Genomic DNA, 15,529 nt, shown 5'->3' with positions numbered 1-15,529 from the left:
TCCTGAGGCTTTTAAAAACTCCCAGCCTGGTTCATTACTCAAAACCGTAATCATGGGTAAGACTGCCGACCTGACTGCTGTCCAGAAGGCCATCATTGACACCCTCAAGCAAGAAGGTAAGACACAGAAAGACATTTCTGAACGAATAGGCTGTTCCTAGTGTGCTGTATCAAGGCACCTCTGTGGGAAGGAAAAAGTGTGGCAGAAAACTCTGTACAACGACAAGAGGTGACCGGACCCTGAGGAAGATTGTGGAGAAGGACCGATTCCAGACCTTGGGGGACCTGCGAAAGCAATGGACTGAGTCTGGAGTAGAGACATCCATAGTACAGGCGTGTGCAGGAAATGGGCTACAGATGCCGCATTCCCCAGGTCAAGCCACTTTTGAACCAGAAACAGCGGCAGAAGCACCTGACCTACCGAGAAGCAGCACTGGACTGTTGCTCAGTGGTCCAAAGTACTTTTTTCAGATGAAAGCAACTTTTGCATGTCATTCGGAAATCAAGGTGCCAGAGTCTGGAGGAAGACTGGGGAGAGGGAAATGCCAAAATGCCTGAAGTCCAGTGTCAAGTACCCACAGTCAGTGATGGTTTGGGGTGCCATGTCAGCTGCTGGTGGTCCACTGTGTTTTATCAAGGGCAGGGTCAATGCAGCTAGCTATCAGGAGATTTTGGAGCACTTCATGCTTCCATCTGCTGAAAAGCTGTATGGAGATTAATACTTCATTTTTCAGCAGGACCTGGCACCTGCTCACAGTGCCAAAACCACTGGTAAATGGTTTACTGACCATGGTATTACTGTGCTCAATTGGCCTGCCAACTCTCCTGACCTGAACCCCATAGAGAATCTGTGGGATATTGTGAAGAGAAAGTTGAGAGACTCAAGACCCAACACTCTGGATGAGCTTAAAGTGGACCCGAGATGAACTTTTACTCCTTGCATAATTGTGTTCCTTACATATAGTTTATAGGGCATTCCTCAAGCCAAATACTTGTTTTGTTTTGTTTTAATACCCTAATTTCCTATAAACTAAACAAACCACACCCACAGCTTCTCCAGAGTGCCTTGGCGCTTGCAAGGGATTGTGGGATTTCAGTCTGGGCAGGTGAAAAAGGTGTTACTAGCTATAGATTTCAGAGGCAGAGTTTTCACAATCTGAGAGCTGCAGTGCAGATACAGATCAGTTGCCTGTGTAATGGAGGAGATAAGAGTGGAGTTTTCACAGAATATGCAGATTAGCATGCCTAGATACAGATAAGCTTGCCTGTGTGTGTAATTGTGTAATAGTGACAAGCAGAAAACATGTCTGCTCCCATTGTATCACAGGAAAAAATATTAATATACTGTTGAAGCTGTTTGAAGATAGATTTGCTGTGTAAACTATCTAAACTTTAGATAAGATATATAGACAAGTCACTTGTTATATTTAGTTTTTCATCTCGGATCCGCTTTAAGGCCATTATCGAAGCATCCTGGGCCTCCATAACACCTGAGCAGTGCCACAGGCTGATTGCCTCCATGCCACACCGCATTGAAGCAGTCATTTCTGCAAAAGGATTCCCGACCAAGTATTGAGTGCATAACTGAACATAATTATTTGAAAGTTGACTTTTTTTGTTTTAAAAACACTTTTCTTTTATTGGTCGGATGAAATATGCTAATTTTTTGAGATAAGAATTTTAGGTTTTCATGAGCTGTATGCCAAAATCATCAATATTAAAACAATAAAAGGCTTGAACTACTTCAGTTGTGTGTAATGAATCTAAAATACCATATATACTCGCAAGCAAGCTGACCCGCATATAAGCCGATCCCCCAACTTTTACCTGAAAAACCAGGAAAAAATGAGTGACCCCCATATAAGCCGGGGGTAGGAAATGCTGGCCGCGTGAGTCCCCCCCTCCACCCCCCAGTGTGTCCCAGTATAGCTAGTAAAGGGCCCAGTATAGCTAGTAAAGGGCCCAGTATGGGTAGGTAACGCCCCAATATAGTGCCCAGTATGGCTAGTATAGTGCCCAGTGTAGCTAGTATAGTGCCCAGTATGGGTAGGTAGCGCCCCAGTATAGCTAGTATGGTCCCAGTATGGGTAGGTAGGTAGTGCCCCTCCCCCCGCGGCCGCCGCTGCTATTACCTTAGCTGGCGCCGCTTCGTCTATCCCCGTCTTGCTCGTACGGTAACTAATTTACAGCAGCGCGCCCCACGGCTGTGCTGCTGTGATGAGGGAGGAAACCATAGAGAGCGGCTTCCTGTGTATCGCGTTACTATGGGAACCGCTCTCTATGGTTTCCTCCCTCATCACAGCAGCACAGCTGTGGGGCGCGCTGCTGTGAATTAGTTACCGTACGAGCAGGACGGGGATAGAGGAAGCGGCGCCGGCTAAGGTAATAGCAGCGGCGGCCGCGGAGCGGGGGGAGAGACGCAGCTGAGACACATGACTCGCAAGCAAGCCGACCCCCCAACTTTTGGGCCACTTTTTGGGGGTAAAAAATGTTGCTTGCTTGCGAGTATATACGGTATATGAAAGTCTGTTTATCAGTACATTACAGAAAATAATGAACTTTATCACAATATGCTAATTTTTTGAGAAGGACCTGTATTGTGTGTGCACATAATTGGCTGTACAAAATGAACTAAAAGTAACTTCACTGTACATCCCCCTTTAGTAGATCACTTTTATTGAAATAGTTCACTTTGGTGCTTGACAATCTTATATCAGCACAGGACTCTGTTCTTGGCACTCCTAAAGCAATTGGGTAAGTATATCTAGTTTTGGTTGTCTGCTGCGGGTGTGTTGGTGTTATGTTTTAGTTTGGGATTAACATTTGATTGGCTCTTACAGTAGTTTCATAAAAAGTTAGGGGTGTGTCACACAGGCATATTTGTTGCTACTAGTCACTGCTACTGTTGCCAGCACTATTTGCTGCATGCTGCATAAAAAAAACTGACACAGCAAGCAGCTTTTGGTTATCAACTCCGATAATATTATTAGCAACTGCTTAAAGGGAACCCAAGGTGAGAGTGATATGGAGGCTGCCATATTTATTTCCTTTTGAGCAATGCCAGTTGCCTGGCAGTCCTCCTGATCCTGTGCCTCTAATACTTTTTTAGCCATAGACCCTGGGAAATTATATGCAGATCAGGTACTCTGACTCAGGTTTTACTGCATAAGCCGTATGCTTGTTCCAGGTTTTTGACTCAGACACTATGTATGCCAGAAGATCAACAGGACTGCCAGGCAACTGGCATTGTTTTCAAGTAAAGAAATATGGCAGCCTCCATATCACGCTCACCTTGGGTTCATTTTAAAGGATAAATGAGGCCAAAAAAAGTAATGCATCTTTACTTACCTGGGGATTTCTTCAAGCCCCTAGAAGTCCACTCTCACCCGGTCTTCTGTCCCCTCCAGAGTGGTTGGCGCTCTGGCTGGGTTGGTGGCTTCTGCGCACGTGCTGCTCGCAGTCAAGTTCCCGTGTGTAGTATAGCTTAGCTCAGGGCTGGGCAAACTTTTCACAGCCCAGGCCGCATGCTGCGGAGAAGCGACACTGGAATCCGCTCTGAGGTGAGTTTCAAATCCCCCGATGCTCGCTTGCAACTCGAGAGGGAGGGGGGAAAGAGAGGAATCCAGCTGCCTGTCAATGGGCCAGAGAGGCAGCGCACCAGCCTGTGGACCATATTTTGCCCAGTGCTGGCTTAGCTAATGGGGCAGCAGGGGTTAGTGTAGCTTAGAAACAGCTTGGAGGAGAAAAGGTTCATAAGATGCCCCTGACCCATAGATGCATCAGGTTTTTTTTGGGGGGGGGGGGGGGGGGTTTGAGGATTTTTGCACTTTAAACCTAGGTGCGTCTTTTAGACCAGAATGTCTTCATATTCCAAAAATACAGTAACTCTGTACTCAGAATTTGCCTTCTGCAGTTTAAGAGGTAACAAACATTGATCCCTGTCTTCCATCTTGCTATGCATTTTTTTCTTCCTTATATTAGACTTACTATGACAATGACTGACTTCAGGAGGTTGTATTGAAGGGGAGTCTTTTGGCATCCCAATTATTCTTGATAATGGTTGTATTTGAGCATGTTGAAATTTAGTAATGTACTTGGAAAAAAAACTTAGTATTTTTGCCACTAAAGGAAATATAGTCCATGTAAGCACGGCTCCTTAAGTGAGAATATAGAAGGGTGGAGCCATGCAAATAAGAGTAGTGTGCAACTTGATAGACCACACCCTGATTATGTCACGAGCTGGATCACAACGTACATGTCCCTTTCTGCAAGGCTCTGTCCATCCTTGCAAGTCCCCTTTGTGTACTGTAGTGCTGAAGACTTTTAGGCTGGTTTCACACTGTAAACCAGCGTCAGTGATGCGGTGTTTCGCTTCCGCCACACCACCAAAAACAGGCCTTCAGCGAACACCGGGTTAGTACATGGTGTTCCCTGTCTGGCCACCAGTCAAAGCAAAGTCACTTCCTGCTTCGGGTATGCGGAAGCGTATTGTAAAATACGCTTTCATGACGCCAGCTTAAAAAAAAAAAAAAAAAAAAGCTTCGACCTAGACTAACACTACTTCCGGTCACCGCGGGTCCCAAGCGGTAACGTAGTTCTGCGCTAGCATTACATTTGGCACTTCTGGCGCAACATTCTGCAATGTAGAAAGTAAAAACTTCCCCACAGGGTTACATTAGGGTTGCGGTAGTAGTGCGTCAATTCGCCGCAACCCCGCGCCAGCGTAAAAGGGTCCTAAGGGTTAAGATACGAAGTCCAGGAGATGGGATTAAAGCACTCAAAAGTTTCATGGATACATTGTTTCAAAGCATTAGGGAGCCTCTAATAGACAGCTGGAGCTTTTTATTGTTACTAGCCCGCTTATGTATTACTGTGTGAAGCCTGAAGATTGCGCATAAGCTTGCGTCTATGGCCAGCATTGCCATCTCTGTGCATGAACTAATTGAAGTTAAGTTCTCACAATCAAAAATGGACCACAATCACAGTATCAACAATTCCTAAACAAGCAATAATACAATGAATAATCAAGCAGTGGCGCTCTCATTCCTTGTCACTGCAGGAAACCTACTCAATACAGTTCATAGAGCAGCGCTCAAACTAAATAGCCTGTGGGGAGATATCATAGCTATAGCAATCCAATGTTTTTTCAGCAGACCACCACCTCAAGGGGGCACTTGACACCACAAGAGCAGTCCACCCCCCCCCCCCCTTCCAGTTGGGGACTTACCAGATCCTCTGACCCTCTGAGTCAGTTTGCGCTTGTGGGGTGTATGGCTGCCCCCAGCCTCTCTGGCAAAGTTGCTCCATTGATTTAACATCCTCCAGCCATCAGCACACTTCAAAAAACAGACAAATCGCTTTACGTAGCGTAAAAAAGTATTTTATTTTTTTGTTCATAAACACTATCTGCAAGGACAGTGCATAAAAGCTAACCGCTGTAGTGGTGGGGCTTTACACACAATTGTACAATAGCAGAATGAAGGTAAATCAACTCTGCCAGGCTAATGCACTCCAAGTACCTATAGCCACAGTTCCCCCAAACCTATCCTCAAGGCCCACCGACAGTACATGTTTTTCAGAAAACCACAAACATGCACAGGTGAGGTAATAAGTGTCTCAGCAGAGCTGATTAACTACCTCTGTGGATTTCTACAAAATATGCACTGTTGGTGGGCCTTGAGGACAGGGTTTGGGAACACTGCCTATAGCTACGTGTGTCTCCTTCTCACCGCTGCTCACAAGCTAAAAACTGCATATAAAAAGAGTGAAACTCAACTTGCCAACTGACATGATTATTTGTTACAGGAAAATGCTCCTGATATGGTGTATTTGGGTTCCCTAACTAACTCTGACCTAGTCTATGCTTGGACACAAGATAAATGTGTGCCCCTCGTACGGGAAATCACATTTGAAAATGGAGAAGTAAGTATGGCGTTTTTAAAGGGTGTTTTTATATATTTATTTTTATTCATTATTCTAATTTACATTTTTGGGAACATCTCTTAAAGTGACACTGAAGCAAAAATGATATAATGAATTGGTTGTGTAGTACGGATAATTAACAGAATATTAGTAGCAAAGAAAATAGTCTCATATTTTTATTTTCAGTTATATAGTTGTTGTTTTTTTATATATATATCATTGCATCATTCTCTAATAATTGCAATTTACACACTACACTCATACAGTGATGTGAAAAACTATTTGCCCCCTTCCTGATTTCTTATTCTTTTGCATGTTTGTCACACTTAAATGTTTCTATTCATCAAAAACCGTTAACTATTAGTCAAAGATAACGTAATTGAACACACAAGTTGATTGAAGTTTTAAATGATAGTTTTTATTATTTAGTGAGAAAAAAAAACTCCAAATCTACATGGCCCTGTGTGAAAAAGTGATTGCCCCCCTGGTTAAAAAATAACTTAACTGTGGTTTATCACACCTGAGTTCAATTTCTGTAGTCACCCCCAGGCCTGATTACTGCCACACCTGTTTCAATCAAGAAATCACTTAAATAGGAGCTATCTGACACAGAGAAGTAGACCAAAAGCACCTCAAAAGCTAGACATCATGCCAAGATCCAAAGAAATTCAGGAACAAATGAGAACAAAAGTAATTGAGATCTATCAGTCTGGTAAAGGTTATAAAGCCATTTCTAAAGCTTTGGGACTCCAGCGAACCACAGTGAGAGCCATTATCCACAAATGGCAAAAACATGGAACAGTGATGAACCTTCCCAGGAGTGGCCGGCCGACCAAAATTACCCCAAGAGCGCAGAGAAAACTCATCCGAGAGGCCACAAAAGATCCCAGGACAACATCTAAAGAACTGCAGGCCTCACTTGCCTCAATTAAGGTCAGTGTTCACGACTCCACCATAAGAAAGAGAATGAGCAAAAACTGCCTGCATGGCAGATATCCAAGGCGCAAACCACTTTTAAGCAAAAAGAGCATTAAGGCTCGTCTCAATTTTTGCTAAAAAAACATCTCCATGAGTGCCAAAACTTTTGAGAAAATACCTTGTGGACCGACGAGACAAAAGTTGAACTTTTTGGAAGGTGTGTGTCCCATTACATCTGGCGTAGAAGTAACACAGCATTTCAGCAGAAGAACATCATACCAACAGTAAAATATGGTGGTGGTAGTGTGATGGTCTGGTGTTGTTTTGCTGCTTCAGGACCTGGAAGGCTTGCTGTGATAGATGGAACCATGAATTCTACTGTCTACCAAAAAATCCTGAAGGAGAATGTCCGGCCATCTGTTCGTCAACTCAAGCTGAAGTGATCTTGGGTGCTGCAGCAGGACAATGACCCAAAACACACCAGCAAATCCACCTCTGAATGGCTGAAGAAAAACAAAATGAAGACTTTGGAGTGGCCTAGTCAAAGTCCTGACCTGAATCCTATTGAGATGTTGTGGCATGACCTTAAAAAGGCGGTTCATGCTAGAAAACTCTCAAATAAAGCTGAATTACAACAATTCTGCAAAGATGAGTGGGCCAAAATTCCTCCAGAGCGCTGTAAAAGACTCGGTGCAAGTTATCGCAACCACTTGATTGCAGTTATTGCTGCTAAGGGTGGCCCAACCAGTTATTAGGTTCAGGGGGCAATTTCTTTTTCACACAGGGCCATGTAGGTTTTGAGTTTTTTTTTTTTTCTCACTAAATAATAAAAACCATCATTTAAAGCTGCATTTTGTGTTCAATTATGTTATCTTTGACTAATAGTTAACGGTTTTTGATGAGCAGAAACATTTAAGTGTGACAAACATGCAAAAGAATAAGAAATCAGGAAGGGGGCAAATAGTTTTTCACATCACTGTACATGATTTCAAAGAGCAGGCTAATAACCTTTTGAACTTTTCACTGCAGAAAGAAAAACAATTCAGTGACAGACAATATAATAAGCTTCAGAAGACAGCGCACTCTGCGATTTTGAAACTTGAAGATATCAGAGAAGCTATTTTGCATAGATAACTGGAGTTTCTTAACTCGTCCAGTACTGGAAACAGTGGCCTCAATTCACTAAGATCATGCAAGAGAAAACTGACTTCCACACATCATGGTATTTTCAGTGTTAATTCACAAGAAGCTTGCCATATTAACCTCCTTGCCGTTCTGATTCTTTCCAGATTTTAGGGTCTAAAAGAGGTGCAATTTTTTCCACTCTTTCAGACCCTAAAACCTGAAAAAAATCATTCTGGCAGGGAGATCTGCAGCAGAATAAAAAATTTACCTTCCTGGGCTCCAGCGCTGCAGTTTTCACTTTGACCACAAGATGGCGCTAATATACATATAAACGAACTTCTCTAATATAGAGAAGTTAGTTTTAAATATTAGCCCCGCCCCAATGACGGCACGCCGCCAACGCCGCTCCGATTGGCCGCCGGGTCCCTGGAAGAATAGCAGGGACATGGGGATCCCAGCGGCCAGGAAAAGACCCCACACTGCCGGGGAGAGAGGCTGGAGTCCCGCTGCGCAGCGCGATCGCTCGCGGGACTCCAAAACTGAAGGCAAAGCGCTGCACTGCCTACCCCGACCTGAGCTCGCGATCACCGCTAACAGCTTCTTTTTTTTTTTCTACCCTGAGCTCAGGTCGGGAAAACCGGCATGGTTAAGGTATAAAGAGAATTATCTTATAATTTCTGTCCTTAAAGGGGAACTGAAGTAAGAGGTATACAGAGGCTGCCATATTTATTTCTTTTTAATCAATACCAGTTACCAGTCAGCCCTGCTGGTCTATTTCTCTGCAGTAGTATCTGAATAACACCAGAAACAAGCATGCAGCTAGTCTTGTCAAATCTGACTTTAAAGTCTGAAACACCTGATCTGCTGCATGCTTGTTCAGGGGCTATGGCTAATAGTATTAGAGGCAGAGTATCAGCAGGGCTGCCAGGCAACTGGTATTGCTTAAAAGGAAATAAACATGGCAGCCTCCATATAACTCTCTCCAGTTCCCCTTTAAGTTGCCTCCTCTGTAGTTATTTTCACATGCAGTTAAACAGCCTGTCTTTAACTTTAGAATTCTGTAGTTTATTTTAAGGATTGAAACGTTAACTTTAGAGATCTCTCCTTAACTTAAAGACAGAAGAGTTAAGTTTACTACATGCCTTATCATTATGGTGAAAACGCTAGAAACAGCTCAGAAATGTTATTAAAGACAGGAGATATGCTTAGTGAATTGAGGCCAATATTAGAGTCGTATCTCTGCTGCTAATGTTTTATTTCTTAGCTGTACTACACATACAAATCATTATATCATAAGTTTATTTTCACTTAAGATTCCCTTTAAGGTAGCAAAGACAGCCATACTATCCCAGTAAAAAAACAAAACAAAAAAACACACATATATGTAGCTAACTACTTGTTCTACTTACATAACATATGTATTGTACTGTCCATGAATTTTATAGTAAATAAAGAGAATTCTATTCCTGGCATTTTCTCTCTTGCTTTCCTCTGACTGAAGCCAATCCTGATGTCCTTTCATTCCATACTTTTTTTTTTTTCTCCTAGAAACTGCACAGTCATAGCTAGGATGCTTTGTAAACACGTGAGCACAGCGTAGATCAGATTGCAGCAGCCCACTGAACCGCCCTTAGCCAAGCAGTGAGGAGCAGGAATGTGGGTGACTTGATGACAAGTTGCCTTCTAGTTGGCAATGGCAAAAATAGAGCCAGGCTGACTGAGAAGATTTATTATAGCATAAATATTTCTAAATGGATTAGAGTGCTTGCAATGCAGGGTAAGGTTGCAGACTGCATATTAAACACAGAGCAGTGTGTAAATGGAATTTGATTTTGTGGCTGACAATCCCTCTTTAACCTTTTGGGGAAAGCTCAGAGTAAATCTTACCTACCTAGCATAAGCCTGATGCGGCATAGGATTTACGCCACCTGCCATTTTCGCTCCCGACGCGACCATGCACACCTGAGAGGGGAGATTAAGTTGTCATATTACAGCTGACATCTTCCCTCAGTGATCAGGAGCAGCGGCGGTGTGAGGGGAAGAAGAGGAACCACTCATCTTCCTTATGTTCCCCTGTCGATTGGCGCTTCGCTCTGGCTGGCATCCCCGCTCGCTCTGACGTAAGTGTCGGGTCCTGGCTTGATGATGTCAGTGCGTGTGAGGATGCCGGCCAGAGTGGAGGGAACTAGTGCTGCTCATCGCTGGAGCCTAGGAGGTGAGTAAAGGATGCTGGCAATACGGGGGACACCTGGTCACATTGAGGACACCAAGCCCAGCTAGCCCTGCCAGGGTTCCGGCTGTCTGATCCCCCACCCAATGCGCCTCCCCCCGGCATGTAAAATGGCCTGGTCCTTAAAGAGAATCTGTATTGTTAAAATCGCACAAAAGTAAGCATACCAGTGCGTTAGGGGACATCTCCTATTACCCTCTGACACAATTTCGCCGCTCCCCGCCGCATTAAAAGTGATTAAAAACAGTTTTAAAAAGTTTGTTTATAAACAAACAAAATGGCCACCAAAACAGGAAGTAGGTTGATGTACAGTATGTCCACACATACAAAATACATCCATACACAAGCAGGCTGTATACACCCTTCCTTTTGAATCTCAAGAGATCATTTGTGTGTTTCTTTCCCCCTTCTGCTCTCATGCACTGAAGTTTCAGGCTGCTCTTTTCTTCCTGCAAACAGCTTTGCCCTTGTCTGAATTTCCTCAGTATGTGAAAGCCCAGCCAGCTCAGAGGACACTTTATCCAGCTTGTAAAAGATAGGAGAGCAGAGAGAAGCTGCACTAATCTAAATATCACACAGGCAGTGTGCAGAGAGGGGCCTAAAAGGGGGAGTTCATAGCAGAACCACAACACTGAAGAACTTGGCAGCCTTCCAGACACTGGCCGACAAGTCTGACAGGGGAAAGATACATTGATTTATTACAGAGACTGTGATAGCAGAAAGTGTTGCAGTAAGCCAGAACACATTAGAATATATTTTGGAACTTGTAGGATGATAAAAAACACGATGCAATTTTTGTTACGGAGTCTCTTTAAGGGGTGGTAGGCAGCTGGCCCTTAAAGGGTTAAGGTGCACCACTAATTATACAATACTTTTTGGCCTATCTCACCATTTCTGTATAATATGATGGACTACTTAAAATATCCTCTCAAAGTGTATTCACTCAATTTATCTTTCCATTACATAGATTTGGTAAGATAGGACATAAAAATTTGCATCATTAGTGGGCACAAACGATGTTTGGTAGAATGCACTTAATTATTCAGGATATCCAATTTTATATTAACAATCCTGGTTTCACCATCAGAAACACTTCTTATAGCTTTATATTGCTGTATATTTTAGGTAGCCCCGCCTTCCCACTAATGCTTAGCCTAGGCTGATTGGAATTCTCACCTCAAACACATTCTGGGAGACCGGTATATTTTGTACTGGCTTCAGAATTCTCACCTGCCAGTACTAAAGATGTTGCTGCTTGTGATAAAATTCAGAGTATAAATCTGGGAGAGAAAAAGACTTTACAATGGGCAAACGCTGACTAAATAATTTTGTAAGATGATACTAAATTCTTTTGCCATCATGATTAACTGTTTCTGTAATACTAACTCAGGTCATGATGGCTGAACCAACATTCCTGGCTACAGGCTTCAGCTTTGCTGGCAAAAATATGTGGTTGTGTACATCACAGATTTGCTGTATAGCATTGTCTCCAGAAGGTTTTTTTATTATGTGCTTAAGAAGAACCCGAGATGAAATACCTATGGAGGCTGCCATATTTATTTTGCTTAAACAATACCAGTTGCTTGGCAGTCCTGTTGATCTTTCTGGTCAGTAGTGTCTGAATCACAAACCTGAAACAAGTATGCATACAGTACCTGTCCCGGGTTCATCGGTAAGGGCCCGTTTTCCCTCAGGCAAATTGCGCAAGGAAACTCTGCCATAGGAAACACTGGTGCCGCCGGCCGAAACGCTTGCCCTAGCATTTCGGCTGACATTGCCATGCGTTTACGTGCGGGAGGCCGCAAATCCCATAGACGTGCATGGCATAGCTAATGGGATTTGTCTCCGTACCCACAGACCAGGAAGTGCCGCGGCGAGTGTTGCAGCCGCGCGCAGCACAAGTAGAAATGGGCCCTTAAAGTATTAGAGGCATTGGATCAGATGGGCTGCCAAGCAATGTGCATTGTATACAGGGGATAAATATGTCTGCCTCCTTAGTTTCTCACCTCGGGTTCCCATTAAAGAATACCCGAGCCATGTCGGGGGGTGTGCACAGTCTTACCGCACCTCATGTGTGCCAGCACCCCCCTCCGTTTAGCTGTAAAAATCCCCCGATTTGACCGGTAAGTCAGTGACTCGGACATACTTTTCTGACCCTAAAAACATAATTGTTAAATGTTGAGAATGGTTACTGTTAAGCTTTTCTCGGTTCTTGATAAATTCTTATTTTGTTTAGGAACTGACTGAGGAAGGACTTCCATTTCTTATACTTTTTCACATGAAAGATGACCATGAAAGTCTAGAAAAATTCCAGCAAGAAGTTGCACGGCAGTTAATTAGTGAAAAAGGTATGTTTTATCACTTAGTTTTAATTCTGTATTTAATGCTAAGTGACATTCAGCAATCATACAGATTGTGAAATGCTACTTTAAAGCTATCCTGTGCTCCATGGATAAAGTCGGACAGGTGTTGCTCGTAGGGTGGGACTTGGTAGCTAAGTCCATAGTTCACTCCCATTATGCTATGGTGCCTTGTGGAGGCTTGGCAGAGCCCAGTTGATGACAGTAGCCAGTTCTATTTATATGGTGTTCATGTAGTATGGATGCATACTAAAAGGTTTCACTAACAGACAGGCACAGTGGCCTACTAATTACTGATTAAAAACAATAAAATAACCATCTGCTTAGTCACAATTTCACAGTTTTTCAGCATGAGGGCAGCATTATTCAACTCACTGTCCGCATTTGGACAAGTGAGTTTTTCAGCGAGCCAGATCCCTGGCTACAGTGCAAAGTATTATTAAAAAACGCACACTGCTCGCTTGGTCTCCGCAAATGCTCATCTGGACAAAGAAGACTTCTGGTCTTCTGTGTTATAGTCAGATGAAAAATAGAATTGTTTGGTCACAATAATGTTTCCTTCATTTGACGTATAAAAGGTGAAGCCTTCAACCCAAACAACATCATTCCCCACTTTCAAACATGGTGGTGGGAACCTAATGCTTTGGGGGTGTTTTTTAGCCAATGGACAAGGGAACCTAATCACAGTAAACGGCACCATGAAAAAGAGCAATACATGAGGATTCTCAATGACAACCTCAGGCAGTCTGCAGAGAAACTTGGCCTTGGGCACCATTGGACATTTCAGCATGACAATGACCCTGGTGGTTGAATAAAAGTAACTTTAAATCAAAATTTGAAAAGGTGTGATCCCTAAATCTCACTGTTATAAATGCGAACGTTTGGGTGTTTGTTACTTAATTGCGCAGCAATGGCTGAACGGATTTGAATGAAATCTGGCACACAAATAGTACATTACCTGGAATAACATAGGATACTTTTTATCTCCATAACCAAAAAGTGGGTGGAGACAAATACACATTTCACTGGGAAAATGTAAAATGCAGCCATTCTTATGGTGCCCATAAGAAATTCAAACGATTATCCCGTTTTTTCGATAAAAACCTGATCGGACATGCTGGAAAAAACTTTATATTCGATCTAACGGAATAATCAAACTAAATTATTTAATCGGAAAAAAAAAAGAGAAATTGTACCATGTTTGGCCACCTTTACACTGATAATGGTAGGGTTCTCAAAATTTGCACAGTTACTGGGTGACCGGAATTAATATTCAAAAAAGTTGGTGGAGCCTACAAAAGCTAATCAACTCACCTGTTGATTTTCAAAGGGAATATTTAATTGCTGCCATTCTTGCACTGTTAATGGTACAAGCCTGAACCCTGGTACAGTTAGTCATTGGGTGACTGGGGTTCAAATTCAGAAAGGGAGGTGCAGCCACAAACAGCCAATCGATTTGTTTCAGACTGCAAAACTAGCAAACTAGGCTAAACTCGCTGTAATAGATCAGTTTAAGTACCCTCTGAATCTAACCGAAATACCTCCTGCAGTAGGCATACCATATATTGAGACGAACCGAATTTGCCTATCATTACAAGCATTTACTGCTTCTTTTTCAGTATCTGTAGCACCCATATCTTTCTTCCACGTTATATATGCCATGCATGCAGCCCATTTCTAGGGGCAGGCCAGGCGGTGAACGCCCTGGGCGCTGTGAGGGAGGGGGCGCAGTGATGGAGGGGGGAGCCACGGCCATACTATGACTCAACCGCGGGGAGGGGAGCCCGACTTCTCCCTCCCTCTCCCTGGGGGTCCCCCTCCGTACTTCACCGTTTTGGCAGAGTAAGCGCAGTAGGAAGCCTCGTATGAGCAGCTCACCTCCCTTCCCGCTCCAAGCGCAGATGACTTGCTGCTGGTCTCATCCGTTTGCATAGCCGCTTTATACTATATGTACTGTATGTATAAGTGGCTATGCAGACAAATGAGACCAGCAGCAAGTGATCAGCGCTTGGAGCGGGAAGGGAGGCGAGCTGGTCATTTCTCCTGGGAGGGGGGGTGGGCGTCTGGGGTCCCCTTTTTAAAGGGGACTCCCAGATGCCACCATGAACCCCCTCCCCCCCAGGGAGTCGAGGCTCCCCCCCCCCCCCCCGAGCCCCCCCATACCATGGACCATGCGGGCTGGTATAGCTCAGGGTACGAAGTCCCAGTCGGCCGGGGCTCCGCATTCTGGCTATCCCAGCCTGCATGAGGGACAAGGGGTTGCAGAGGCTCGGGAGGGGGGACCCCACGCCATTTTTTTTTCAGATTTCCCACACTCAGAACATTCCCCAAAAATAAACATTTTTAATTTAAAAAAAAAAAAAAATATTGTTTCCCACTATCATTTTAACATATCCTGCAAATTTGGTATTGCTAGGATGTAAGGGGCCTTTGCTATTAACTGCTGGGAAATATTTCCCACGATCTGTCATTGACCGGCATTTAAATGTATCGTTTTTTCTTTGAACTTTTAAAATCGATTTTCTCAAAGTATAAGGTCTTTTTGAAAAAAAAAAATTCGCCCTTGCTCCCACTTTTCTTCTTAACATAACCTGCAAATTTGGTGATTCTGGCATTTAAGGGGACTTTGCAATTAACCCTTAAATTCGGCGGGTTTTGAATCATGAATTCGCGATCACGGCCGAATTTTCCTCGGATCCGAATGAATGCACCGAATCGAATTCGAGTCCATTTGAACTGGGCGAATCCGAATTTGACCAAGACTCGAATTTAATGTACTCGAGCATCACTGACACCGACTACTTTATATTGAATCAATGTGTTATATCTTCAGTGTTGTCTCATGAAAAGATGCAATCAAATATTTACAAAAAGTGTGTGTGCGCGCGTGTGTATTTTAAGAGGCACTTTAATTGATCAGTTCCATAAACAGAATTGCATAAATATAAAACTATACTAAGCATACAAAATCCTTC

The 15,529-nt window shown here is 43.4% G+C and overlaps 1 protein-coding gene across 1 annotated transcript in view; it reads left to right on the top strand.

Moving 5' to 3' along the window:
* ERP44 (endoplasmic reticulum protein 44) overlaps positions 1-15,529 on the top strand; it is a 150,613-nt gene that overhangs the window by 103,123 nt on the left and 31,961 nt on the right. Inside the window, exons 5-7 of the mRNA XM_068238311.1 lie at positions 175-326; positions 5,805-5,921; positions 12,431-12,542. Of these exons, the coding sequence (XP_068094412.1) occupies positions 175-326; positions 5,805-5,921; positions 12,431-12,542 (381 nt within the window). The remainder of the gene's footprint in view (positions 1-174; positions 327-5,804; positions 5,922-12,430; positions 12,543-15,529) is intronic.

The sequence above is a fragment of the Hyperolius riggenbachi genome, chromosome 5 (genome assembly GCF_040937935.1).
Source record: "Hyperolius riggenbachi isolate aHypRig1 chromosome 5, aHypRig1.pri, whole genome shotgun sequence".
NCBI lineage: Eukaryota > Metazoa > Chordata > Amphibia > Anura > Hyperoliidae > Hyperolius > Hyperolius riggenbachi.
The sequence above is the reverse complement of the archived record's forward strand: the minus strand, read 5'-3'. Positions and strand labels throughout refer to the sequence as shown.